This window comes from Neophocaena asiaeorientalis, unplaced genomic scaffold (assembly GCF_003031525.2).
Source record: "Neophocaena asiaeorientalis asiaeorientalis breed wild unplaced genomic scaffold, Neophocaena_asiaeorientalis_V1.1 scaffold114, whole genome shotgun sequence".
Taxonomy (NCBI): Eukaryota; Metazoa; Chordata; class Mammalia; order Artiodactyla; family Phocoenidae; genus Neophocaena; species Neophocaena asiaeorientalis.
In genome coordinates this window covers 4,770,815-4,797,057 of record NW_020173116.1, presented here as the reverse complement: position 1 = coordinate 4,797,057, position 26,243 = coordinate 4,770,815, and the positions used below count along the sequence as shown (strand labels likewise).

At 48.2% G+C, this 26,243-nt stretch overlaps 2 protein-coding genes across 2 annotated transcripts; both read left to right on the top strand.

The window, feature by feature from the left end:
* Window positions 1-9,500: 9,500 nt before the first annotated feature.
* IL36RN (interleukin 36 receptor antagonist) lies at window positions 9,501-12,710 on the top strand. The gene is made up of 4 exons (XM_024743665.1): window positions 9,501-9,529; window positions 11,050-11,135; window positions 12,187-12,314; window positions 12,486-12,710. Exons 1-4 carry the CDS (start codon window positions 9,501-9,503, stop codon window positions 12,708-12,710), a joined length of 468 nt encoding a protein of 155 aa, XP_024599433.1.
* Window positions 12,711-22,790: 10,080 nt separating this feature from the next.
* On the top strand, window positions 22,791-25,737 carry IL1F10 (interleukin 1 family member 10). The gene is given in 4 exon segments (XM_024743988.1): window positions 22,791-22,822; window positions 24,863-24,950; window positions 25,198-25,396; window positions 25,601-25,737. Coding segments are annotated over 4 exon segments (456 nt in total).
* Window positions 25,738-26,243: the final 506 nt, after the last annotated feature.

Here is a 26,243-nt window from a genome sequence, read left to right as displayed (position 1 = left end):
AGGCCCAGAAGCCCTGGCCCACGGGCCCAGCCGCTCCGTGGCACGTGGGATCCTCCCGGACCGGGGCATGAACCCGTGTCCCCTGCATCGGCAGGCGGACTCTCAACCACTGTGTCACCAGGGAAGTCCTGAAATATTCTTTTAAAAATTTATTTCACTCATTGAAAAATGTAAAAAAATGTTCTTAGCTCATAAACTGTATAAAAAATAACTAGTGGGCCAGATTTGGTCCATGGGGCATAGTTTTCTGACCCCTGGTCTAAATTGGCCTTAGTATTCCTTATACCATATACAAAAATTAACTCAAAATGGATCAAAGACTAGAATGTAAGATCTGAACTATAAAACTCTTAGAAGACACAGGGAAAAACTTCATGATGTTGGATTTGACAATGATTTCTTGGATATGAGACCAAAAGACACTAAAAGAAAAAATAGATAAATGGGACTACATAGAAAAACACACAAACCTTATGTACATCAAAGAACACTATCAAAGGTGCTTGACTAAAAGAATGAAAAGGAAACCCGCTGACTGGGAATCATATATCTGATGTGATTAATATCCAGATTATACAAAGAACTCCTACAACTCAACTACAAAAAGAAGAACCATCTGATTCAAAAATGGGCAAACAATTGAATTGTCCTTTGCATTTCAAGTGCATATACAAGTGGCCAAAAAGAACTTGAAAAAAATGCTCAACATCACTAGTCATTAGGGAAATGCAAGTCAAAATCACAAGGTACCATGTCGCACTTGTCAGGATGGCTATTAAAAACAACAACAACGACAACACAACAGAGAATAACAAGTGTTGGTGAGGATGTGGAGAAATTGGAACCCTTGTGCACTTTTGGTGGGATTGTAAAATGCAGCCATTGTGGAAAACGGTATGGCGGTTCCTAAAAAAATTAAAAATAGAATTACTGTATGAACCAAGAATTCACTTTGGGGAATATACCCCCCAAAATTAAAAGCAGGGACCTGAGTAGATATTTGAACACCCATATTTATAGCAGCATTACTCATAGTAGCCAAAAAAGTGGAGGCAACCCAAGTGTTCATCCATAGATAAATGGATAAATAAGGTGTGGTGTATCCATACAATGGAATGTTATTCAGTCTTAAAAAGGAAGGAAATTCTCAGATGTGCTACACATGGATGAGGACATTGTGTTAAGTGAAATCAGCCAGTCACAAAAGGACAAATACTGCATGATTCCACTTACACAAGGTACTTAGAGGAGTCCGATGCAGAGGCAGACGTAGAACGGTGGGTGCCAGGGGCTGAGGGTAGGGAGAAATGGGGAGTTATTTTTTAATGGATACACAGGTTCAGTTTTGCAAGATGAAAATTTCTGGAGACGGATGGTGATGTTTGCACAGCACTATGAATGTGCTCAACGCCGCTGAGTTGTACCCTTAAAACTGGCTAGGATGGGAACCTTTACGTTATGTGTATTTTACCACAATTAAACACAATAATAATTTTTAAAAATTAGAAAAGACAACGTGCAGAAACCTATGCAATAATTGTTACCAAAAACAGCAAATATATATATATACATATATATTTACACATACACATACTTATATATAAGAAATAGTCCCTGTTCTTGAGGAGCTGGGAAAGGGGGTAGTTTTGCCCTCTCTGTGCCAAGTGTCACTGACAGAGCCAAGGAAGTCTTAGGGCCTCCTCCCAGGGGAGTCCCGATGCAGCTCCCCTTAGCCCACCTAGTTCTGCTGTGGGTGCTCACTGCTTCAAGTCCTTGGTGGAAAGGAGCAAAGACTACATGGATTGGTCGCAGGATGTTTGAAAGCGATGCATCCAAGCGTGGCCTGCCTGATCCAGCCTTGCCAAGAGCGCCCTCTCTGGTGAGGTCACAGTCATGCACACAGAGCCTAGGCGCTGACAGGCTGGAGGAGGGGAGGGCCCAGGGAGCAGGGAGAACGGAGCCAGAGCAGCGCTCTTCCTGAACTGCTGGTTTTTCTCTTCCACGTTTTTGGTTTAATTCCAATTTCACGCTAGGTCCAGAATCTGGCTCAAGTCCTAGCTGTTCCGCAGACAGAAGTCTGGCAGTGACCAAACCACACAGCCCGTGGGAGGGGAGTCCTCAGGCTCTGGAAACCCCTGAGGTACAGACGAGGGAAGCACCTGGACCTGCTCCGGAGGGTCTCACCTGGAACTGGGATAAAGAGGTTGCCAGCGGCTCTGGCCCCGCCCTTGGTGACTCAGGCAGGAGAAAGTGCCTGTGGGTACGACACGCACAGGGCCTCCCCCTGCCTCGTGCGCCACGCACAGGCTCCCAGATTCAAGCTTGTAGAACTGGCCCATGCCCAGCCCTCCCACCCTGGAAGACTGCACCGGACTAAGAGGGGGAAACGAAGCCACACGTTTCTGGCTCAGCACCCGGCTGCAGCGCCCGCACCTCCAACCTCCCTGTGATTTCACGGGGAGCCCAGTGTTTTTCAGACGTGCTAAGAGCCCAGAGGCACCTTGCCCTCTGTCGCTCCCACGGTGACTGCAGGGTGTGTCTGGAGCTGGGGTGGGAGTCCAGGGCCATGTCCCTTTCTGCTCAGGGCTCCCTGGAGGCCGAGTCTGTCCATCACCACCGTCTCTCCTGTGCCAGGTGGGGGCTTCATGGATGTTCTAAGCCCCCAGAAGTCACCCCAAGGAGTGAGGAATCCCCGCCATCCTGATGTCTGCCACTGTATTGTCTGTATTGGAGCCATTTGTCTCTGGACCAACTGGTGGTTCCCATTATCTTTCTCAAAGTTGCTGCTCTTCTCGAGACTTGGTCCTTCCTGCAAACAGACCCCTGGCAGGGAGGTCCCCAAGCCTCCTGCTCTGCCCTCCTTTCCTCTATTGCCTGAATCTGTACGAATTCCATGGTTTATTTGTTCACAGGAGGGGATGGGGTGAGTTAGTCTGGAATCGAACTGCCTGAGTACCAATACCGGGTCCATCTCTTACTGGTTTGCGACCTTGTGACCCAAACTCTCTAAGCCTGATTTTGGCGTATCAGTCAAAGGTGAATAAGAATAGAACTCTTCTCACAGGACCCCCGGCACGATGCCTGTCCTGCTTTTGAGATGGTGCAGCGAATGACTGTCCCAGCAAGTGACTCTGCAGCGAATGTTAACCTTCTTGGAAATCTTACAGCATGTGCTGTGGCCTCTCAGCCAGGCTGAGGCGGGGACTTCTTCACTGGCCCAGGTAAGCACGTTAGCACATGCAAGGAAGTGTTTGGTCTTGAACCAGCCCCAGATTCAGGTGAATGTGAACTTGTCCTCTGCTATGTTCCCAGTTTCCTCTTTAAGTACCTGGGGACGAGTGCAGGAGACCGGGAAACACAGAGAGGGCAGGAAGCAGACGCCTATGGGTTTGTGCTAAGCGCCCCCTTTTTTTTTTTGCGGTACGCGGGCCACTCGCTGCTGTGGCCTCTCCCGTTGCGGAGCACAGGCTCCGGACGCGCAGGCTCAGCGGCCATGGCTCACGGGCCCAGCCGCTCCGCGGCACGCGGGATCCTCCCGGACCGGGGCACGAACCCGCGTCCCTCGCATCGGCAGGCGGACTCTCAACCACTGCGCCACCAGGGAAGCCCTACTCTCATCTTTATAGAGAAACAAAAGGAGGTGAGATGAATCATTACATCAGAGAGATGAAGCGAATTTCCCAAGGCCGTGTAGCTGATGATCATGATAATGTTGACGATGATATAGCTGACATTTAAGCACCTACTATGTGCCCAGCACTGTTCTAAACACTTCACATACATTAACTCATTTAATCTTAACAACCACTCCTGAGTAAGTACTATTTATTTTTTGTTGGGGTAAAATTGTTTTACAATGTGGTGTTAGTTTCTGCTATACAGCAAAGTGAATCAGCTCTATGTATACATATATCCCCTCTTTTTTTGCATTTCCTTCCCATTTAGGTCACCACAGAGCATTGAGTAGAGTTCCCTGTTCTCTACAGCAGGTTCTCATTAGTTACCTCTTTTATACGTATTGGTGTATATATGTCAATCCCAATCTCTCAGTTCATCCCACCTCCCCCTTCCCCCCTTGGTGTGCTTATGTTGGTTCTCTACATCTGTGTCTATTTCTGCCTTGCAAACAGGTTCATCTGTACCATTTTTCTGGATTCCACATATATGCGTTAATATACGGTATTTGTTTTTCTCTTTCTGACTTACTTCACTCTGTATGACAGTCTCTAGGTCCATCCACGTCTCTACAAATGACCCAATTTCATTCCTTTTTATGGCTGAGTAATGAGTAAGTACTAATTTTATCCCCATTTCACAGATGAGGACTCCAAACACAGAAATGTTAAATAACTTGACCAAAGACACATGCTAATAAGTGACAGATTTTTTAAAATTCTTCTTTAAAAATTTTATATATTTATCTTTGGCTGCATTGGGTCTTTGTTGCTGCACGCAGGATTTCTTTAGTTGTGGTGAGCGGGGGCTACTCTTCACTGCGGTGTGTAGGCTTCTCATTGTGGTGGCTTCTCTTGTTGTGGAGTATGGGCTGTAGGTTCATGGGCTTCAGTAGTCGTGGCACTCGGGCTCAGTAGTTGTGGCTCGTGGGCTCCAGAGCACAGGCTCAGTAGTTGTGGCGCACAGGCTTAGTTGCTCCACGGCATGTGGGATCTTCCCGGACCAGAGCTCAAACCCGTGTCCCCTGCTTTGGCAGGCGGATTCTTAACCACTGCGCCACCAGGGAAGCCCCAAGTGACAGATTTAGGACTTGAATCCAGACAGTCTTGACCAGAGTTCAGCAAATTTTTCTCTAGAGGGCCAGGTACTAAATATCTTAGGTTTTGCAAACTCTGCGGTTTCTGTCACAAATATTCATTGTTGTCATTGTAGTACAGAAGCATTCATAGGCTGTGTTAACAAATGGGTAAGGCTGTGTTCCAATAAAACAAACAGTGGGCCCATCTTAGCCCACGGGCCAAAGTTTGTCCACCTGTGGTCTTAACTGCTACATCAAGAGAATGAGGGGCCAGAAACATCAAAACTCTGAGAAATAAAATCGTAATTGTGAACAAAATGTTAGACAAGTCTCTGGCCTTTTCTACATGACACAGCACGTAATCCATTCGATGTCATTGCAACATTATTAATTGAAGGCTTACTGTATTCTAGGCACCACCTTAAGTGCCTAGAATATACCAATGAACAAAGGGAAAACACCTGCATTTGAATGAGCTTATCTTCCAGCAGGATTGGCAGGGGAGCTGATAAATAATACACATAATACGCACCTGAATTATTCAGTGTGCTTACGAATGGTGAGTGCTTTGCAAAGAAATGGAGCGTGGAAAGGGGAATGTGGGAACAGGAGAGAGCAACACAGGGTGATGAATGTAGGTCTCATTGAGAAGGTGACAGTTCAGCAAAGCCTTTAAGGAGTAAGGGAGTGAGCCACGCTGATATCTTGGAGAAGAGCTTTCCAGGCTGAGAGAACAGCCAGTGCAAAGGCCCTGAGGCAAGAGGATGCCTTACTTGTTCAAGAAAGAGCAAGAGTTTCATGTGGCTTGAGGTGGTGAAAGGATGAGATCAGCAGTTAGTGAGAGCCTGAGCTGGAAGTATGGTGAAGACTTGCCTTTTACTCCCAGAGACATGGGGAGCAGGGGGCTGATGGGACTGGACTCAGATTGTGAAACCATCACTCTCACTCGTGCGTTGTGCCTTGGGGTCAATAGCTTTGGACTCGGGTTTCCTGGGTTTCGTTCTGACTCTAATACAAATTGCAGGTCCAATATCAGGCAACAGTTAATCTTTCTATGCTTGGTTTCCACATCCATGAATGAGACGTAATAATGCTATTTACCACACAGGGCAGTTCTGAGCACAAAATGAGAAAATTCAGGTCAATCATTAAACATTGTTCTGGGGACATAATGAAGACCAAATGAATACTGTTTATTTTAATTATTGTTAAATTTATTTCCTTAATAAAAAACTACCATTTTACTATAATAAATTTTTGTGAATGTGTGCTTACATACTGATACAGATGTGTACACGTGTTGTTTGAATCCTCATCTCTCTGTCAAGGGCAGGAGCCACACCTACCTCCAGGGCACTGCTGCTCAAGGGTGGTGAGAAGTCACCTGGGGTAACATTACCCCTCTGCAGGATGGGACAGCGTCTGGGCACCTCCATGGTCATATAAAATCTGTGAAGTATTGAGCTGTTTCCTAAGAAGGGAGGATACTCACTGAAGACTGGAGAATGAAAAAACAACAGGAACAACAGAAACCGCCAGTCGTGATGACAAGGTGTATCAGCTACCTACTGCTGTGTAAGAAATGATCCCCAAACTTAGCAGCTTAAAACAACAAACATTTATCATTTCATATAGATTCTCAGAATCGGGAATCTGAAAAGTGGTGTTAGCTGGGTGGTCTGACTCAGGGTTTCTCATGAAGTTGCAGTCACGATGTCAGACAGGATTGCATCGTCTGATGGCTCTAATGGGGCTGGTAGGTTTGCAAGTGAGCTGTTGGCAAGAGGTCTGAGTTCCTCACCACGTGGGCCTCTCTGCAGGCTGCCTGTGATACAGTAGCTGGCTTCTCCCAGGTGAGTGGTTCAAGAAAGGTCCAGGGGGAAGCTGCAATGCCTTCTACCATCTAGCCCCAGAAGTGGCATGCTACCACTTCCACCATAGAGTATATTCTTTAGAAACAAGTCACTAAGTCCAGCCACGCTCAAAGGAAGGAGAATGAAGCTCCACCTCTTAAAGGGTGGAGTATCAAAGGATCTGTGAACATATTTTAAAGCCACCACACATGGTGTGTGAGTCTGGGGCAAAATAACGTTGTTTTGGCTGACGCCAGTTTAATTTTCAAAAAACCCAAAACGTGACTCTCATACAAACATGTGTCAAAGATTTATCTTTATTAATAAATGAAGGAACTGGCAGGATGATAGAGCTAATTCAAAAGATAAGTTAAGGAACAGAGGCTTATATGATCAGTCAGGAAAGAAATTGTGGAATAGATTGGCTTAGATAAAAAAAAAATGCTTAATGAATTGCAAGGCAATCCAACTCTACCCTTGGGGGTTATCTTTTCTATCAAGCAGGAATCATTTGAAATGTATCAATCTTCTCTTAGTTCACATCTAACTTCACAGAGTTTGATAGCTAATCCATGGTAATTAATAAGTCAAACAAAGACAGATGTTCCCCAGGGAACTGAGCAATTGTTGGTGGGACTGTTTGAGGATGCTCCAGTATGACACTGAGAGCACATGATGTCATCATTGTGTTTTATTTTCAAGTTTGGAGACCTTTTCTTAACAGGGGTTTGTTTTATTTTTCTTACTTTCATCTTCCTGGCTCATCCATTTGTTGTCCCGTCCATCCACTCGGTATCCATCCCCTGTTATGCACATGGTGGAGTAGACCGAGCTGGCGGAGACATCCCCCTGAATCCTCGGCATCCCGGGGGTGGGCAGCCACATACTGGCTTCATTCTTTATTAGCAGAATGAGGAAAGCACTTGATGAAGCACCATGGCAGTGTCCCGGGGTGTAGTTCACTGGGGTCTGGAAATCAGAGAGGGCAACCAGGGCAGATGACATTTTACCTTTTTAGGGGAAACAAAATCTCCTTCTCTATTGTCACTTTGTAAATGAAAGCCTGTTTGCTTAAAGCCACTTTGCCTAATGGCCAACTCCTTCTGGAGTTTCTTTTTTCTTTTGTTCTTTTTTGCAAGTATTTGCACAAATAGTGTTATTTCTGTTTGGTCAATTTATGGCCAATTCAACAATTTTGCAGAAGCCTCTACATTTTCTGAAAGGTGTTTATCACATTAGTGGCATTATGAGTGTTGAGTTATTTTTCTATCCTTTGAACAACTTGATATTTTATTTATTTTTGAACAACTTTAAGGACATTTTATCCCATGAGCCTGAACACAGTTTCTTTAACAGGTATGCCTTAGGGCTTCCCTGGTGGCGCAGTGGTTGAGAGTCCGCCTGCCAATGCAGGGGACACGGGTTCGAGCCCCGGTCTGGGAAGATCCCACGCGCCACGGAGTGCCTGGGCCCGTGAGCCGTGGCTGCTGAGCCTGCGCATCCGGAGCCTGTGCTCCGCAACGGGAGAGGCCACAGCGGTGAAAAAAAAAAAGGTATGCCTTGGCAGTAAATGGTTATCCGTGGTGCTCAAGACAAAATTAAGTTGTCATCATGCACTGACCCTTACCTTTCATTTTAGATCCATCACAGAGAGCGTGTGGATGGATTAAAACCACACGCATTGTTACACAGTCACATGTTATCCAGTTAGGTACTGAAGAAAGATCGATCATAGATGGCTCAAACTAGGTTTCATTTCCAAGGGATATAATCAGACACTCGAGCAAAGATGTTTGTCACGACATGATTTTCAATGACACATAATAATAATAACAATAAGGACTAGTAATAACAGATCGCTATAAACAAATGATGTTGTGTTTGTAGAATGAAATACTCTATGGCTATTCAGTATTCTGATATCATTATACTGGGTATGGAAAGAGATTCTGCTATCTTGCTACATGAAAAAGCGTGCTGGAACGAGTGTAGGTTCTGGGATGCAGTCGTGTGTCAAGCTGTGATGGGTACAGGCGTGTATGTGCAGAGGAGAAACTGTTGTCCTTGGTTTGCTTCTGACGCACACACTGGAGATAAGTATCCATGTGTTTTGTTTTGTTTTGTCAGTACAGATTTTCAGGTTATTCTACGATGAACACATAGACTTAACATCCCTTAAGCAGGAGAGCTCCACCTCCAGCATTCCCTGTAGTCCTGGCAAAGGCAGGAAGGAGGGAAAGAAGGAAGGAAGGAAGAGAGGGAGGGAGAAAAGAAGGAAGGAAAGAGGGAAAGGAAGGAGGGAGGGAACAAAAGAGGGAGAGAAGGAAGGAGTGGAGGGAGGAAGGAGGAGAGGGGGCTGTTCTAAAATCTGCTTTCCTTGAGCTGTTCTCTGCATGATATCCTTGGGTCTGGAAGGGCCACATGTCCAGGAGCTGAGTGCTCACTAAGGGCTGCAAAGCCCCTGGAAGTTCTTCAGAATTGCTAGAAGAAGGCTGTCTCCAGCAGCTTCCGTCCCTGAGAGAGATAATGAGCATCAGGTGTTTCTGCAAGCGTCAGGTGGTGTGAAATCACTCTGGAAACCCCCCTTCTCCGGAGGCTGAGGCAGTTTCAGGGGCCCCACCCTAGGGCGTCACTCAAAGGGCTGAGGCAACCTCGGAGGAGCGGGCAGACACCTCGGGTCCTGCCAAGAGAAAGGAGCAGTCTGAGGTGTCCTCTGGGGAGCTGGGCTTCACCTCTCCTAACCCCAGACCTAGAATCCCCTGATCCTTGGGGGCTGTTCATATGCCAGGGGGCTCAGGGCGCTGCTTACTGGGGCCTCTGCCAGCTCAGCCTCTATCTCCACCTAAGATTTTCTGTTATCTCAAAATAGAAGCGTCAACACACAGAAGATCGAGATGGTCCTGAGTGGGGCGCTGTGCTTCCGGTGAGTATCTGAGCCTCTGCTTGGGCCATGTCCTCGGGGGGGGAGTGAATTCTGGGTAGATCTGTTGTCCAGTCTTTCCGGGGAGGGCACTGTGATTGTCCCACAGGTGGGATGGGCAGCTGGGAAGGTGTGAACAGCAACTCCCTGCCCTTAGAGGAGTTCTTCCAGCCTCTTCAGACGGGAGCAGGCCCTCTTCTGGGGCTTCCCTGATGAGAGGGGCTTGTGGCCTCATCCCTCCTGGGGAGTTAGGAGGCCCGGCTTGGAGCCCTGCTGTTACCACCCACTGCAGTGAAGAGATGTCAATCCAACCACTACCTCCTTGCTGCCCTCTGGGATAAGACAGCAGCAGCAAAACTCTTCTATCAGTCAGCCTGTCTGTTCATTGGCATGTGCTGAGCCAGGGGCTCTGCAATGAGCTGGACTTTTGCAACAGTGAATGAGAAGAATCTTGCTCTCACTGAACGCGGAGTCTAGTACAGCTTTTCCCAAGGTGCGTTCTGTGGAACCCCAGTCCTACGAGTGTCTCTATACAATGATGCTCCTCTGTCCAGGAAATGTGGGAAATATGCTTTCTAGGTCCCCTTAAAAGAGGACCTTAGCACAGCTCAGCATATTAGTCACTTTGAAGTAGAGATTTGTTTCATTGTGTTTAGTCAGCATTGAACCAATTTGTACACATCTGGAGGAACCCCCTTTAGAGTACAGCTTTCGCCTCACAGGATGTCAGAAAATCAACTGAGATTGTAGGTGTGAATTAAATACGAAAAGCAAAATGAACGAATTTTAAATGTAAAGAAATCCCTCACGTGGTAGGGACTATATGGCCAAGCGGAAGTAAATGCACCAAACAGAAGTAAAGGCGGAAGTCAGTCAAGGCGCATTTTTATCCTGAAGAGGCCTGGGCAGCATCTGTCCCATCTTCTTAGTTTAGCAATGAGGAGACTCAGGCCCAGAGAGGGTGAATAACTTGTCTGTCGTGACTCAGCCGTGATGGCGGCAGAGCCGGGATGAGAACACAGGACTCTGACTCAGTTTAGTTTCTTTTCCAACATGACACCGGGAAGAGTCTGGTTAGCGTAGAAAAGATTGAATAGGATGGGCTTCCCTGGTGGCGCAGTGGTTGAGAGTCCGCCTGCCGATGCGGGGGACACGGGTTCGTGCCCCGGTCCGGGAAGATCCCACATGCCGCGGAGTGGCTGGCCCCGTGAGCCATGCCCGCTGAGCCTGCGCGTCCGGAGCCTGTGCGCCGCGACGGGAGAGGCCACAACGGTGAGAGGCCCGCGTACCGCAAAAAACCCACAAAAAAACAGATTGAATAGGATGAAGACTCAGATGGGAGGCTGTGGCCTTGTCCTGGTGGTAGGCATGAGCCCCCAGGGCTGGGAGAGAAGGTTGCGCCATTACTTCTGGCTCAGTGGGAAGACTGGGTGACGGTGCCTGAGACTGGGGGACTCTCAGAGCCCAGGCAAGCTGGAGCACCCACCGCCTGCCCTGAGTGTCATCCCGTCCTGATGCTTTAGAATGAAGGATGCGACATTGAAGGTGCTTTATCTGCATGATAACCAGCTTCAAGCCGGAGCGCTGCAAGCAGGGAAGGTCATTAAAGGTTGGTGGCAAACGAGGACCCTACTTCCCTAGGTTTCTAAATACTCTGAGGGGAGGGGGCCTGAAGAGGGCTTAGAAACATTGGCACAAGCCAACAGACGCTGGGCCTGACACAGTAGAAGGGGCGTTAGAAAACCAGGCTTTGAGCAAGGACAAATAAAATAGCACACCTTCCGGCATGGCGCCATGCCCCAGTCCCACTGGAAGCCTCTACGCAAAGGTGGGATTATTTTCCAAGACAGCTGTTTTGTCATTTCCTCACAGGTGGACTTGGGTCCAACATCCCTTTTTCTGGGAGCCAGTGCTGAGGAGAGCACTAAAGCAGGCTCTCTACACCCTCACTCCCATGTGGGAGCGGGTTTCTGCCCCTTTGCCCCTGGTCCTCTCGGTGCTCTGAGGGTCCTCGGTCACTCAGAGTGGTGGGGCCTAGAGCAGCAGGTGACGCCATCTGGCCTTGTGCTCATTCCCACAGCCCCACACAGTGTGACAGGACCTTCTCTCTAGAGTGGCACATACCTACTCGCCTAGAATAGCTGTGCTGTGCACTGGGGCCAGGCAGAGCCCTCTGTGAGGCTGAGTGTGTGAGTGTGTGTGTGTGTGTGTATGTGTGTGTGTGTGTGTGTGTGTGTGTGAGTGTGTGTGTGTGAGATGGAGGGATTTTACAGAGAAAAGTGAGACCCTTTTCTGTTCTCAGGAATCTCACAGGGGGTGGAAAGATACCGACTAACTCTAATGGGAGGCTTATCAAGACAGGTTACAGAGGAGAGGCTGGAAGGTCGAGGGGCATTAAAAGAGGTGGTCAGTCTCCCTTGGGGCTTGGAGAAGATTGAACTTTTGACCCTGGAGTGGGCGTGGGGTTGGGAGGTGGTACCGTGTGCTATCTGCCTTGACTTCCACTGGACCAGCTGGCAGGAGGCCCCCCTTCCCTACATGGCAGCTGTTATGAGGCTCCCCTTCTGTCCAGCCTGGGGACAGAAGGCCTGATACAGCCCATGACGGGGCAGAGGGAGGGAAGGGCGGCCAAGGTCCCTGCATCTGCTTCCTTCCTCTAGGTGAGGAGATCAGCGTGGTCCCCAATTGGCATCTGGATGCCAAGCTCTCTCCAGTCATCCTGGGCGTCCAGGGTGGGAGCCAGTGTCTGTCGTGTGGGACGGGGCAGGAACCGACCCTGAAACTAGAGGTGGGTCCCGTCGGGGGAGCCTCACCACGTGGCTTCACTAAGTCAAAGATGCTGATGCCACGGCTTCCTGGGCTCCTCTCCCTCCAGGGTTCTGTTAATTATGGCTACGCCTCCCTGTGCCTTGGGGCCGGCCCCTACCCCTCAGCCACCTGCTGTGCCCTTTGCTTGCAGCCAGTGAACATCATGGAGCTCTACCACAGTGCCGAGGAGTCCAAGAGATTCACCTTCTACCGGCGGGACACGGGGCTCACCTCTAGCTTCGAGCTGGCTGCCTACCCGGGCTGGTTTCTCTGCACCATGCCCGAAGTGGACCAGCCTCTCCGGGTCACTCAGCTCCCGAAGGACACCAACTGGGACGGCCCCATCACCGACTTCTACTTCCAGCAGTGTGACTAGGGCGACATGCCCCCAGGGCTCCCGGGGCGGGCCGGCTTGGGCAGGGCCAGGAGGTGTAGGAGGAGACCCGTGGTGATGAACCCACCTCTGCTCTCAGGGCCTCCACCGTGGAGGGGCTGGGCACACGGCCACTCTTCCTCCACCTGTTTCCCAGTTTGGGTAAATCCTTCTGAGATTTGGGGCTTAGTCCACAGTTTTCTTTTCTGCTGAGTGGCACTACTGATGTGAAACCTTGCAGAAAGGTAAACCCCTAAAATAAACCCCTAAGGGGTCAGGGGCAGGGGCAGGGGAGCGGTGGGAATCCTTCATGCTTTGTGGTAACGTACAGGTAACAATCCTGTGCTTTGACCTGGATTGGTCACAGTCTTCTGAGATTCCAAGAGGTGGGATCCAGCCTCCAAGGGGTCTCCTGGGCTAGTGGAATACTGTTCCCCACAATTCATGTCCATCTGGGAACCTCAGACTGTGATCTTTGTCAACTGAAAAAAAATGTACAACCTTAAGTTGAGAGTTATGTTTTATTTGCTGGGCATTCTGAGGGCTTCAAGCCTGGAAGACAGCCTCTCAGATAACTCTAAGGGACTGCTCCAAAGAGGCAAGGGGGAAGCCAGGATATATAGGAGTTTTTGCAACAAAGACCAGGTATTCGGAACATCAAAAGATTATTGTTAATTTAAGAAAATCAGACATTGCATCGGCAGGCGGACTCTCAACCACTGCGCCACCAGGGAAGCCCCAGACATCTTACGTTAAGGAATTCAGCGCTTTTCTATGTATGGGAAGATGCAAGATTCTGGGTTCACTGGAATCTTTCCTTTGATATGCACCTCAGCTATCTGGGGCCAGTATCCTGTGTTTCCTCATCCAGGGTTTCCTCGGGATGCACTGTTGGGGGTGACTGCAGCTATGGGCATTCTGTTTCCATCCTGAGTTCCCTCAGACCTCACCGTTGTGGGAAGCTGTAATGTGATGGCTTGATGGCTACCACATCCTTTGTTTACTGAAATGGCAGGCAATATTTTTCATTCACACCTTGTTTGGAGGTAGGGTCTTTGTAGATGCAATTAGTTAAGAGGTCATGCTGTATGAGGGTGAACCCTAAATCCAGCAGGACTTCTGTCCTTGTAAGAAGAAAGAAACCCAGAGAAGGAGGCCATGAGAAGATGGAGGCTGAGGAGAGTGCCACCAGGCAAGGTGTGCCGACGATTGGGGCACCATCAGAAGTGAGGAGGCAGGTTCTTCCGCAGAGCCTTCGGAGGGAGTACGGGAGCCTTCGAATCTCCTGAACCGTGCGAGAATAAATTTCCGTTGTTTTAAGCCACCAAGTTTGTGGTAATTGGCTAGGGCAGCCCCAAGGAATGAAAACAGCAGCCAATGATCCCCATCTCTTGGTATTCACACCCCCTGTGTGCCCCCGCCCACACTGGACCAGAGTTGTCTCCATGACCAATAGAATGCCGCAGAAGTGATGTTATGCCGCTTCTGAGATTAGGTAATAAAAGACACTGTGGCTTCTATCTTGGTCTCTGTTTCACTTGCTCTGGGGGAAGCCAGGTACCATGTGTGAGCTGCCCTGTAAGGAGACCCATTGGTGAAAAATGAAGCGTCCTGACAACTGCCACACCAATGAGCTTAGAGGTAGCTCCTCCAGCCCAGGCAAGCCTTCGGGCGATGCAGCCCTGGCTGACTGCAACCTAGTCGGAGACTCTGAAGAGAATCACCCAGCTAAACTGCTCTAGAGTCCCAACCCTCAGAAACTTTGAGAAAGTTAAGTGTTCCTGCATTAAGTGTTAAAGTTTGGGGTCACTCGTTACACAGCAATAGATAACTACTATGCAGGGGAAAAGAAACAAATTAGTTATTTTATTATGATTGCAATTTTCTCCATTACTTTTATTTTCCCTCTCAAAATGAGCACCAACCCTTTTATTTCCCCAAACATCTGATTTAAAAGTGGATCATACCAAATTGGTTGCATATTCTCTGTTCCCACAAGGTTTAGATCTTCCTTGACTGCCTTTGCACCTTCAGACATACGTGCCAGGGACTGCAATTTCAGGGTCCCTGCCTAAAGTCTGGGGAACGAGAGCAGAAGCCAGAGGAGGGGCTCAAGTCGGAGCCCCAGGAGTTCCGTCTGCGCCTCGCCAGTCAGACCAGCCTGGCAGGTTCACCTTCTGCTGAAAGACCAGCAAGGGAGAGGCCAGGCCATAGCGTCTGCCTCTGGGGACTGCAGCGGCTCCAGCCCAGATGCAGCTCAAGTCCCTGGGCAGCAGGCAGCACGGCTGCTACCACAGGCCTCTCAGGGCTGCCGAGAACAGACCTAGTTCACGCTCTCCTTCTGCCCACAGGCCCAGCCGCAGTCTCATATTGTCACCTCCTCTGAGGAGCCTTTGCTGAGTGGAGGTCCCTGGTCATCTGCTCTGACGGGGCTTTGCGCTGAACTCTATGCTAACTCCCCCTCCTTGTAATAAACTGACTTGGAGTCTGAGGCCCCTAAAATCACCTCAAGGTCAAGGCTGTATCAGTTTTGTTTCCAAGCACCTCGAGTAATGTTTGGCAAATAATAGGGATCCAGTGAGTGTTGAATGTGGAAACTATTCCTCCACCTTGGAATATTCTTTCTCTCTCCTCCGCCCACCTGGCAGGGAGCGGCTGAAATTTCACCTCATTCTTGAAGCTTTCTGCAGCCTGAAGTGATTGCTTCAACATTTGTAGGATTAAAGAATTCAAAAGGGCTTTAGCAGGGACGAGCTGACACAAGTAGATGAAAAGGGAGGAACAGGGACCTCCCTGGCGGTCCAGCGGATAAGACTCTGAGTTCCCAATGCAGGATTTTTTTTGGTTGCGGCATGCGGGATCTAGTTCCCCGACCAGGGATCAAGGTCAGGGAACTAGATCCCGTATGCCGCAACCAAAAAAGATCCTGCGTGCCACAAAGAAGATCCTGCATGCTGAAACTAAGACCCAGCACGGCCAAAATAAATAAATAAATATCTTTTAAAAAAAAATGAGGAACAATGTAAAGGGCTAAGGCCCTTTCAATTCTAGGAATTTATCTTTTTACTCGAGAAGGTTCTCGGTTTCTATTGTCTCCAATATTCCCTTGGCCCACAGATTCGAGAGTCTGGTCTTTTCAAGTGTTTATGGCTTACCCCCAGCCAGACTGTAAAGCTACTTAACAACAGGGACCAGGTGTTGTATGCCTTTGTCACAGGGCATTGTCAATGCTCAGTAAGCACTCATTGATTGCCTATATAATACCCTGTACTTTGACCTCTTCCACTGAGGGGACAAGAGATTGGGAAAGGGAGTGAAGAATGACTGTTGGCCTTAGAAAACAGAAATCTGTTCCCATCTCTGCCCACCTTTTCTCATCCGTCACTCTGCAGACATATGGGTATAGGACTGACCTCTCCCACATCCTTGCCAAGCCTTTTATGGAACGTTGCAAATGACCTGTGAGGAAGAATTACCATAAGGCAGCTGGTCTATGTTGGGCACTATGCCCAAGTGTCTCTGCCCCTTGTGAGTAGGTGGATGAATGGATGGATGGATGAATGGATGGATAGATAGAAGGATGGATATGTGGGTGGGTAGATGTCCCGATGGATGGATGGATGGATGGATGGGTTAATGGACTGATGGAGGGATGGGTGGATGGATGGTTGGATGGATGGGTCGATGGACTGAATTAAGTAATATCAGTCAGAGGCCTGAGTGTTCTTCACCCCTAGCCCTCATCACACTGAGCCAGGTGCTCTCATAGTCCAGGGCAAAGGGCACCTGCTCAGTTCCAGGATGAATCTAAGGTCAACGTCTTCTGTCTGTAGTGGGTTTCCTTAGACATTACATCTCCTCAACTGGTACCAACTAATAGAACCTGTTGAAAAACAGAGACGTTCCTCTCATAATTCCAAACAGGGTCATACTCACAATGCCATCAGTCCCTGTTCTCACATTGCCTCACTGGCCACAGCCCAGCTACAGAAAAAAGTCTGTCCTTAGGCCCTTCAGAAACACTCGCTCTTGCTTCTTCCACCTCCCTATGGCTAGGATGGAGCCCCATGGGGCACCAAAGGGAAGGTGATATAAAGTCGTCTGACCCCAGCATCATTTATCTGGCTGCCAAAACCACCAAGAACAATAGCTGTGAGCAGAGTCCCAGTGTCTGGCTTTTGCCAAGGCTTTATGGGTGACTCTCTCCCCTTTCAACAAACACTCATTATTGTTCCCCACCTCCTTAGTATCCATACTGTGCTGAAGACATTGTGAAATCCCTAGGCCCTTCTTCCCCATCCTGGAGACAATTATAAAGATTGCTACAGGCTTACCCACCCTGACCAGGCAATATAAACTCAGTGCACATGCCCTGGAGAAATCAGTTGGAGGTTCCAGGCACCTGGGATCTGCAGGTCAGTGGTGGACAGGCAGTATTCTACCTTTCTCTGTTTTCTTCTCCCTCTGTCAATAGCTCTGATATGCCACCTCTTTTTAACTCCTCCTGGCAAGCTCTCTAGTTAGCAAGGTATCCCCTACATAGATCACCATGGGATGCTAAATAAGTCTAGGGTCACATAGAAGGAATTTGGGGAGAAGGTATAGGTTAAGTCGAGGTTTTTAAATATTTAGGACCACCGGTTTTAGAAAGTAATTTCAGAAGAACTCATCTAGGCCAGTGGTATTCAACAATGTTTTATGAAGCTTGAGGTTCCTTAGGGATGCCCCAGTGCCTTTTTGGTTTTTTGGGGGGTTTTTTGCAGTGTACATTATTTTAGTTTTATTTTTTAAAAATTCAAAAAAAATTTTTAAAGTAATTTTTATTGGAATATAGTTGATTTACATTGTGTTAGTTTCTGCTGTACGGCAAAGTGAGTTATACATATACATCTTTTTTAGATGTATACATCCACTCTTTTATAGATTCTTTTCCCATATAGGTCATTACAGAGTATTGAGTAGAGCTCCCTGTGCTCTACAGTAGGTTCTTATTGATTATCTATTTTATATATAGTAGAGTGTTTAGTTACCAAGGGCGAATGGGGGGAGGGATAAATTGGGAGATTGGGATTGACATACACACCCAGTGCCTGCTTCAGTAGTCAAAGCTAGCTGGGTCCTGGTGTCATCATCGTTCTCTGCTTCTGCAAAAGCAGGTGTCTTTTATCCATTTAACTTTCATTAGTGTCTGTGTAAAATTTCCTTGTGAAACCTAAAATAGTTTTGAAAAATATTGACCTTGCCCAACCCCTCATTCCAACGATAAGAATTTGGAGGCCTAGGGAATAAAGGAATTTTCCAAGGTGACAAAATAAATTGGTAGCAGAGTTAGGTCTGGAACCAACCTTGCCATCCGAATCTGCGGTGAGTGTTCCTATGTCCTGCTCATGAGCACCAGTGTGTCTCAGTTGGGGCAGATGGAGAGAGCTACAAGCTATGCTTTGTGGCTTCAAGAGCTTGTTAACTTTTTATAAGGGAAAATGTGTCATACATAAAACAATAAATAACACACTGAAATTTAATGGGACTTCAGAGTAAGTTTGCAATGGTAAAGAGTCTTTAAACTCTGAGTCATGGAATCATTGATTGTTTGATCTTGAAAGAATCTTAATAACCACATCCTCTAACTCCATGATTTTATAGATGCTGAAAACTGAAGATTGGAGGGTAAGTGACATGAACTTGTATGTCTGAGCTATTTCTCTGAGCTGATAATTAACTTGGCAGAACTAGATACTCAACCTATAGATAATAATGCCATGTCCAGTGACCTTAATGTCAAAGATTTGAATGGACAATGATGAGGTAGGGAAATGAAAGATAACTTTCACTGTCGTGGCCCCTCCCGTTGCGGAGCACAGGCTCCGGATGTGCAGGCTCAGCGGCCATGGCTCACGGGCCCAGCTGCTCCGTGGCATGTGGGATCTTCCCGGACCAGGGCACGAACCCGCGTCCCCTGCATCGGCAGGCGGACTCTCAACCACTGCGCCACCAGGGAAGCCCGAAAGATAACTTTGAGTATGCCTACCGAGAAGATAAGAAAGAAGTCTCATTGTCTGGGAGGTGGTGTAGTGTCCACGGAGAAGTGAGATACACTTAAGATAAGTATATCATACAGTGGGAAGCCAATGTAGATTCTAGAGCTGGATGGGGATGTGATGAAAGCAGTACTTAGAATACAAGTCCAGAAACCTCACATAGGTTGGGCTGGGTTGAAGGCAGAGAAACCAGGAATACAGGTGCAGTTTCAATGGTTATGAAGAAAACAAAGTTATATTTAAAGAAGTTATTTATTGGGACTTGATAAATCTGACATAGGGTCAGGAAAAGTGGGAGAAATTGTCGACAGTTCTCAGGATTTGAATCTACCTGTCTAGAGGAAGATTATGGCAGTGAGAGAGATGAAACCAGGAGGGATGAATGAGCTGGGAGGAGAAGGTGAATTTGACCTTAGATGAATTTGGTTGGGTATGATGGCAGGATATCCAAAGGGTGGTGTCCTGTAGGCTGTTGGAGATAAAGGAGGATGTTCAGTCTGGACTTGGAAGGCATTACAGAAAGATGATCTTGCAGCTGAGGAAATGGATGGATTGCAGCTTCATGTGATATGAAAGAGAAGAGCTTAGGACCTTGGCCGGTGACTTCCAGGTTTAGGGGTGACCCCCAAACAAAGGGAGGATCTACAATGCATCTGAGAAGGAGAGAATGGAGAGGTGTGAATCAATATCAAGGGGTCCCAGGGGGACAATGGCCAAAGATCAGAGGAATCAAAAAAGAAAACAATCTTCGGATTTGGCTCCACAGAAGTTAATATCTGTCTTGGAGAGAACAGATTCCATGGAGATAGTGTGTAGGAGGATGAAGGAGAGGCTGGAACAGGTGTGATGTGCAAAAGAGCATGGGGAAGCCCAGGGCTATTTGGTGGTGGTATTTGATCCAGGATAGGTGAATTGATGAGGTCTAAGACAGCCAAGGATGGGGTCCAGAGAGGGGTATAGGCCAAAGTCCAGTGAAAGGTCACTTGGGGACAATAGGTAAGGGAAAGCTTGGGGAATGGAGTTTGTGGTGCACTGGGAGGGATCATGGCAAACACTCAAAACCAGGAGCCCAGGCTCTCTGATGGACTAGAAGTCAGTTTCTCACTCCTACACAATCCTCACTTCATCACAATCTATACCAGGACCCCAGGCAGGGGTTCCTGATATGGGAGTCTGTAGGAGAGACACTGGAATTTGGGGCTGGACCAGGACAAGAGGACTCCAGCGATCCAGCTGGACTTGATCAGTCCTGAATTTCTGCCAGCTCTTTGAGCTGACACGGACCAAGAGTGGGAGTCATCAGCTTGCCTATCCAGCTTTACACAGGGACCCTCCACTTTGTCTGCTCCAGCCAGCCCTTGGCACGGCTGCTAGGCTGGCCATATTTCTGCTGCTCCAACCAAAGAAGCTTGGCCAAGGGAGAGCACAGCATCTCACTCACATGGGCTTGCATGGACGCCATGCTGCTGTCGACCTATCAGGGCTGGGGGATCATCTGGTCTTTTGTTACTAAACGTGTGGTCCAGGGACCAGCAACATTAATGTCATTTGGTTGCATGTTTGAAATGCAGTCTTAGGTCCCGCCCCAGACCTAGGGAATCAGAATCTGTATTTTAACAAGAGTTGCAGGTGATTTACACGTTTATTAGAGAGGGAGAAGAACTGAGCTAGTGTATAAGTTCCCAAGACCAGTTGATCACTGAGTCATTCAAGAACCTTCAGCCCAGGGAATAGTACTTCTCAAGAGTCCCCCAGGTGATACGATGGGCAGGCACATTTTGGAAAGCCAATAACTGTAATCGAACGCTTCATTAAAAAAAAAATTAAAACTTACCATATACTACAAAGGAAATTTATTTTCATATAAGGAAAAATGTTGAAATGATAAAGTAAATAAATAAAAATCACCCATAATCTTGTCAGCCGTAGATAAGTGCTGTAAAATGTCGAACATCTTTGTTTCTATGTATGTGGGCAGATTTAAATGGAATCATAATGCACACATTATTTATAACCTGTGCTTTTCACTTAATATATTTTGACCATTTTTATATCATAAAATGTTTTTCTACATCGTCTTTAATGTACACATACTTTCTTATTTACCATAATTTTTTAACCAATCACCTGTTATTGTGCAGGTAGATTATTTTCAGCTTTATAAAAAATGATGCCGTGAACATCTTTATTATTAAACATTTGGGCAATTCCTTATTTTCCCATAGAATAAGGGCAACAGATGAAATTACAAAGAACATCGAATGCTTTAAGACTCTGGTTCACATCACCAACATCCATCCAGAGTTTGTACTCCTGTGATCCTTTGCTCTCACCAACCCTTAAACTCTCACTGCAAAGCCAAGGATTAGGAAATGACTTGTCCAAGGTGATCAAGTGGCAGATCCAGTACTAAAAGCCATCTTGGCTAAGTCCTTCTTCTAAGATCCAGGCCATGTTGCTCAGGGATGCTGAGATGGCCGGAAGTCCTGCCATCAGCATCAGTCTGCTTCTCCTTACCTGCTTCCCAAAATGTCCCTCAGTGTCACTCTCTCCTGCTCTGAGCCCTGCTTCCTCATTCCTACCTTTCTCCTAGTTCCTCTTCTTTTCTGCTTTCTTATCCTTTCTCTTCTCTTTCCTTTCTTCCTTGTTGAGAGAATCAGCCCTAGCCATCCTTGCTTTTACTTTTCTGGGCTATTCTCCAAGTCCTACCACCCTCATGCCCTGATTGGCTCTGGGTTTCTTTCCATGCTGGATTCTGGAATGGCCTTTCTGAAGGTGGTCATTTCAGGGAAACGCTCTAGGGACGGATGATCCAACCGGAATGAGTGGAGCCATGTGAAGCTCTGTGGTTTAGGGTCTGTACAGGAACACTGGCTTCAGTTTTTAGATCATTCCTCCTCAAAAACGCAAGTCTGTGTATCTCCAGCCTGTGCTGTTTTCCATCTGGAACAGAACAGGGGAGTGTGCATGGTCTCTCGCAGATCACAGTCTTGGCAAAGCGATCCAGTTCCCAGAACGACACTCTCTAACTGCAGAGAGACCCCGTCCTGGCTGCAGGCGGGAGGTTCCTCCTAGTAGCGCTGTCCAGAGGAGGCAGGGGGAGGTGGTGACTCTAAGGCCAGGCTGGGAGTGGGACAGGATGTCAGTCAGGTTCTTCCTTAAGCTGTGAGGCTAGAGCACACCCCACCCCAGTCTGAGCCCCAGGAAGGGCTCCTGGCTGAACTCTTTGGGAAACCTGTCATCCTGTTTCCCAGAACCGGTGGCACCAGTGCACAGTCAAGCTCGACTCGGGTGGCCCCAAATGAGGGAGACTCAGAGCTGCCTGGAGCTTGCTGGGCCAAGGAGCCCTTGGTGGATTCTGGTAGGGCTCTTATAGATAAGCACCTAGTGAGAAATTTCCACCCTGTGATTGGGTAATTTGGCTCCTTGGGATGTCTGCTCCCTAGCTCCACCCCCTTCTTTCTCTGACAGCCCCCCTTTTTTTTAAATTACAGCCATTCTTTTTTTAAAAAAATTTCATTGAAATATAGTTGACTTACAATGTTGTGTTAGTTTCAGGTGTACAACAAAGTGATTCTTTTTTAGATTCTTTTCCATTATAGGTTATTACAAGATATTGAATATAGTTCCCTGTGCTATACAGTAGGTCCTTGTTGGTTATCCATCTGTTTTACATATATTAGTGTGTATATCTTAATCCCAAACTCCTAATTTATGCCCCTCCTTTCCCCTTTGGTAACCATAAGTTTGTTTTCCATGTTTGTGAGTCTACTTCTGTTTTGTAAATAAGTTCATTTTTAACATTTTTTAATATTCCACATATAAGCGATATTATATGATATTTGTCTTTCTCCGTCTGGCTTATTTCACTTAGTATAATCTCTGGGTCCATCCATGTTGCTGCAAATGGCATTATTTCATTCTTTTTTATGGCTGAGTAATATTCCATCGTGTATATATGCCACATCTTCTTTATCCATTCATCCTCTGACAGCCCTTTTTTTCCTTCCCTCTCAGCAAGGACCAGTCACCCCTGATTGCAGGAATGTGCTCCCTCCCCATGGCAATATACTACATGTAAGTCTTCCTGGAGTCTTCCTTTTCCTAATCAGGGGGTCTGGAGATGACAGAGGAAGAGGAAAGAGGGCTGAATCAGTCTCCTTCTCACCCCAGAAATCTCAAGTGCCCCATAATTAAGCTTAATTATCATCATAGTCACAAAAGCTTTCTTTCCTGAACTTCTGCAAGATGCCAGCCATTCTACTGCCCTGCCTGCATCCTGAGAAACCTACAAAGGGGGCATTACTAAGCCCATTTTATAGATTTGGAAACTGAGGCTCAAAGAGGTTATAAAGTACCTAATGTCACACAGCGCCAGGACTCAGACTCCAGGTTCTCTGTGCTGCTCCGGACTCCATTCTCTAAAAGCTCAGAGATAATTTTGAATCTCAGTGACAGCATCTTTGTATGTTAGCCTCTGTGGCCTCTATTCCCAGTCTGGGCTTCCAACTCTTACCTGCATTTTATCTCACTTGACATTTGAGTCTTTACTTCTAGTTTACCGCTTTATTGTATGTGATTTTTGTTGTAAATTATCTCAAGCTCTTCGAGGAATGAGTTAAGGCATGATAAAAATAAAATAGGATTGACACCTGGGATGCATTTCCTCAGCTCCTCCGTGGGCCCATCTTATCCTAGACATGGGGGGTCGGTCAGGGCCTCTGGGAAGGTACAACGTAGCTGGGAAGACAAGACACAAGTGCATGGACCACGCAGATGACAAAACAGATGTCAACTCTCTGGGGTATCTAGCCTGGGTTCTGGTCTCTGAACAGAATATTGCTGGCAGCTAAGTTATCCACAGTTCTTGGTTGTCCAGGTTGGAGGGAGAAGGCCAGCTGGCAAACCCAGGCTCTTTTCAGATCTTCGTTTTTATTGTACAGGGGAACCTGCTTTAAACACATACAGTCATTGGCTAAGGGTATTATAATTAGCTGTTACTGAGAGAGAAGAATCTCCTGGAAGTGTGGTGTTGGCCAGGAGGTTCTGCTCTTGAATATAAGGAGGGCTCCCCAGGCCTGAGAGCAGCTGATGACCATGTCTGAAACCAACCAGCCATGGGCTAGTAGCATGGGCGTGGCTTTGATGCTACACAGACTCACCACCGTTCCTTCTCAGCCTCCCTGGCATGCGTTTACCCTCCCAGGCTGATCGTCAGAACCACAGGCAATCCCAGTGCCAGCTCCCTGCTGACCACCTGTATTTGGCATCCATAGCCCAGCCCCGCCCAGCCCACCCCTTACACAGTCACCGGAGCAGGGTGGCCAGACTGGCATGCTTACCATCACATCGGACTTTTTTCCCCCCTCATTTGTGGATTTTCTTCTATAAAGAGCCTTTAAAATATCTGAAAAACAAACCACACGTTATTATATACTCAATTAATCCCTTTACTGAAGAGAATAAACATATGAAAAATTGGGTGGGCCCAGAAAATCTGGGAGAAGGCTCACCATATCCCAGAGACATTGGAACCTCGTTAGGAAATTTCTCAGGGGAGGCACAGAAAAGGTCTGGAGCGTCAGGAAAACTCTCTACCCTTCAGTGGGAAGACGCAGGCTCCCGTCACCACCCTGAGGACCTGACAGGGGCCAAGCTTGGTAGGGACAGAGGTGCAGTCTCTGAAAATGTCACGAGCCCTGGGAGGACTCCCTTCGCCTAAGGCTGACCTGGTCTTTGTTTTGTTTTGTTTTTTTGCGGTACGCGGGCCTCTCACTGCTGTGGCCTCTCCTGTTGCAGAGCACAGCTCCGGACGCGCAGGCTCAGCGGCCATGGCTCACGGGCCCAGCCGCTCCGCGGCATGTGGGATCTTCCCGGACCGGGGCACGAACCCGTGTCCCCTGCATCGGCAGGCGGACTCTCAACCACTGTGCCACCAGGGAAGCCCCTGACCTGGTCTGGACATGCTCTTGGGTGGAGTAGCACCCCTACTTCTCACCTGAAGAAGGAGAAGAGGCCCTAGTTCTCCATGCTGTCCTTCAGAGTGCGAGGTGGGAGGGCCGTGGGGCTCAGGGGTGCCTGAAGGGGGCGGGCCACCAGCACTGCCTCCTGTTTCAGAATTAAGGATGCAGATCAGAAGGCTCTGTGCACGAGAGACCGCCACCTCCTGGTGGGGGATCCCGCCGCAGACAACTGCTGTGCAGGAGCATCTGGGGTCTCGACCCCCTGGGACTCACCCAAGCTCCGTCTACCCCAAGCTCTCCCTTTCCTACTGAAGGGTCAGGACCCCTGTAGGAGTCCCAGCTCACCCTGCAGCGTGCATGCAGGGGTGCGGCCAGCTGTGCCCCGGCCCAGCTCCTTCCTGTTAGAGCCTTAGCTTCTTGAAGAGCTTGTGATCTGGGGTCCCCTCATCTCCTGGCTCTCTTTTCTCCTCCCCCCGCCCCACCCCAGAGATGATCTGCATACTCCCCAACAGAGGCCTGGGCCACACCAGTTTCCCCGTCTTCCTGGGGATCCAGGGAGGCAGTCGTTGCCTGGCATGTGTGGAGACAGGGGAGGGGCCTTCCCTGCAGCTGGAGGTGAGAGACCGCACCCTGTTCTGGGGGCCCCTGCAGACCTGGCCTGGCCTCCAGGGTGCTCTGGCATCTCTGCGCTCATCTGTGGATTCTGGCCAGGTCCACACATCCCTCCTGTTGAGGTTTCCACCATCTTTCCCTGCACCCAGCACCCAGACCCTTGCCTCCAGAACCTTCAGAAGGCAGTTCCCTGGGGAAAGAGCCACCCTCTCAGGTCCCTTTTTGGCCAAGCCCCAGAAGCCTCGAGGGCTGACACGCAATCAGCAATCTTATCCAACAGCCACCTTCAGGCTGGAGGCTGCTTCCTGACCTGACTGGTTTCTCTGTGGCTCGGCTGAGCCCCAAGATCCTGTACGACTCACCAAAGAGAGTGAGCCCTCAGCCTGCACTGAGCTCTACTTTGAACAGAGTCAGTAGAGAGGCAGGAAGCTGGGTTCTGGCCTGGCGCCCCCAAACCAAGCTCATTCTGCTCGGGGTCTGTGGGAGGCAGAATAATGGCGCCCCCCAAAGATGTCCACATTCTGGTCGCAGAACCTGTGAATATGTTACCTTACACGGCAGAAGGGACTTCACAAATGTGATTAAGGCTGCTCTATCCTGTAGTATCCCAGTGGGCCCAAGGTAATCAAACACCAGGGTCCTCCTATGAGGGAGGCGGGAGGCTGAGAGTCAGAGGGAGACTGGAAGATGCTATACCGCTTACTTTGAAGATGGAGGAAGGGGCTGTGAGCCAAGGAATGCAGGTGGTCCCTAGAAGCTGGAGAAGGGCAGGGAATGGGTTCTCCCGTAGAGCCTCCAGAAGGAGCACAGCCATGCCAACAACTTGACTTGAGCCCAGTGAAAACCATTTCAGACTTCTGACCTCCAGAACTGTAAAATAATAAATTTATGTTGTTCTAAGCCATTGCATTTGTGGTAACTTG

Excerpts from the sequence above, each read along its gene's own strand:
- IL36RN (XM_024743665.1), top strand. The coding sequence starts at position 9,501 with ATGGTCCTGAGTGGGGCGCTGTGCTTCCG. Across the intron at positions 11,136-12,186 it reads AGCAGGGAAGGTCATTAAAG|GTGAGGAGATCAGCGTGGTC; the intron begins GTTGGTGGCAAA and ends TCCTTCCTCTAG. Across the intron at positions 12,315-12,485 it reads AACCGACCCTGAAACTAGAG|CCAGTGAACATCATGGAGCT; the intron begins GTGGGTCCCGTC and ends CTTTGCTTGCAG.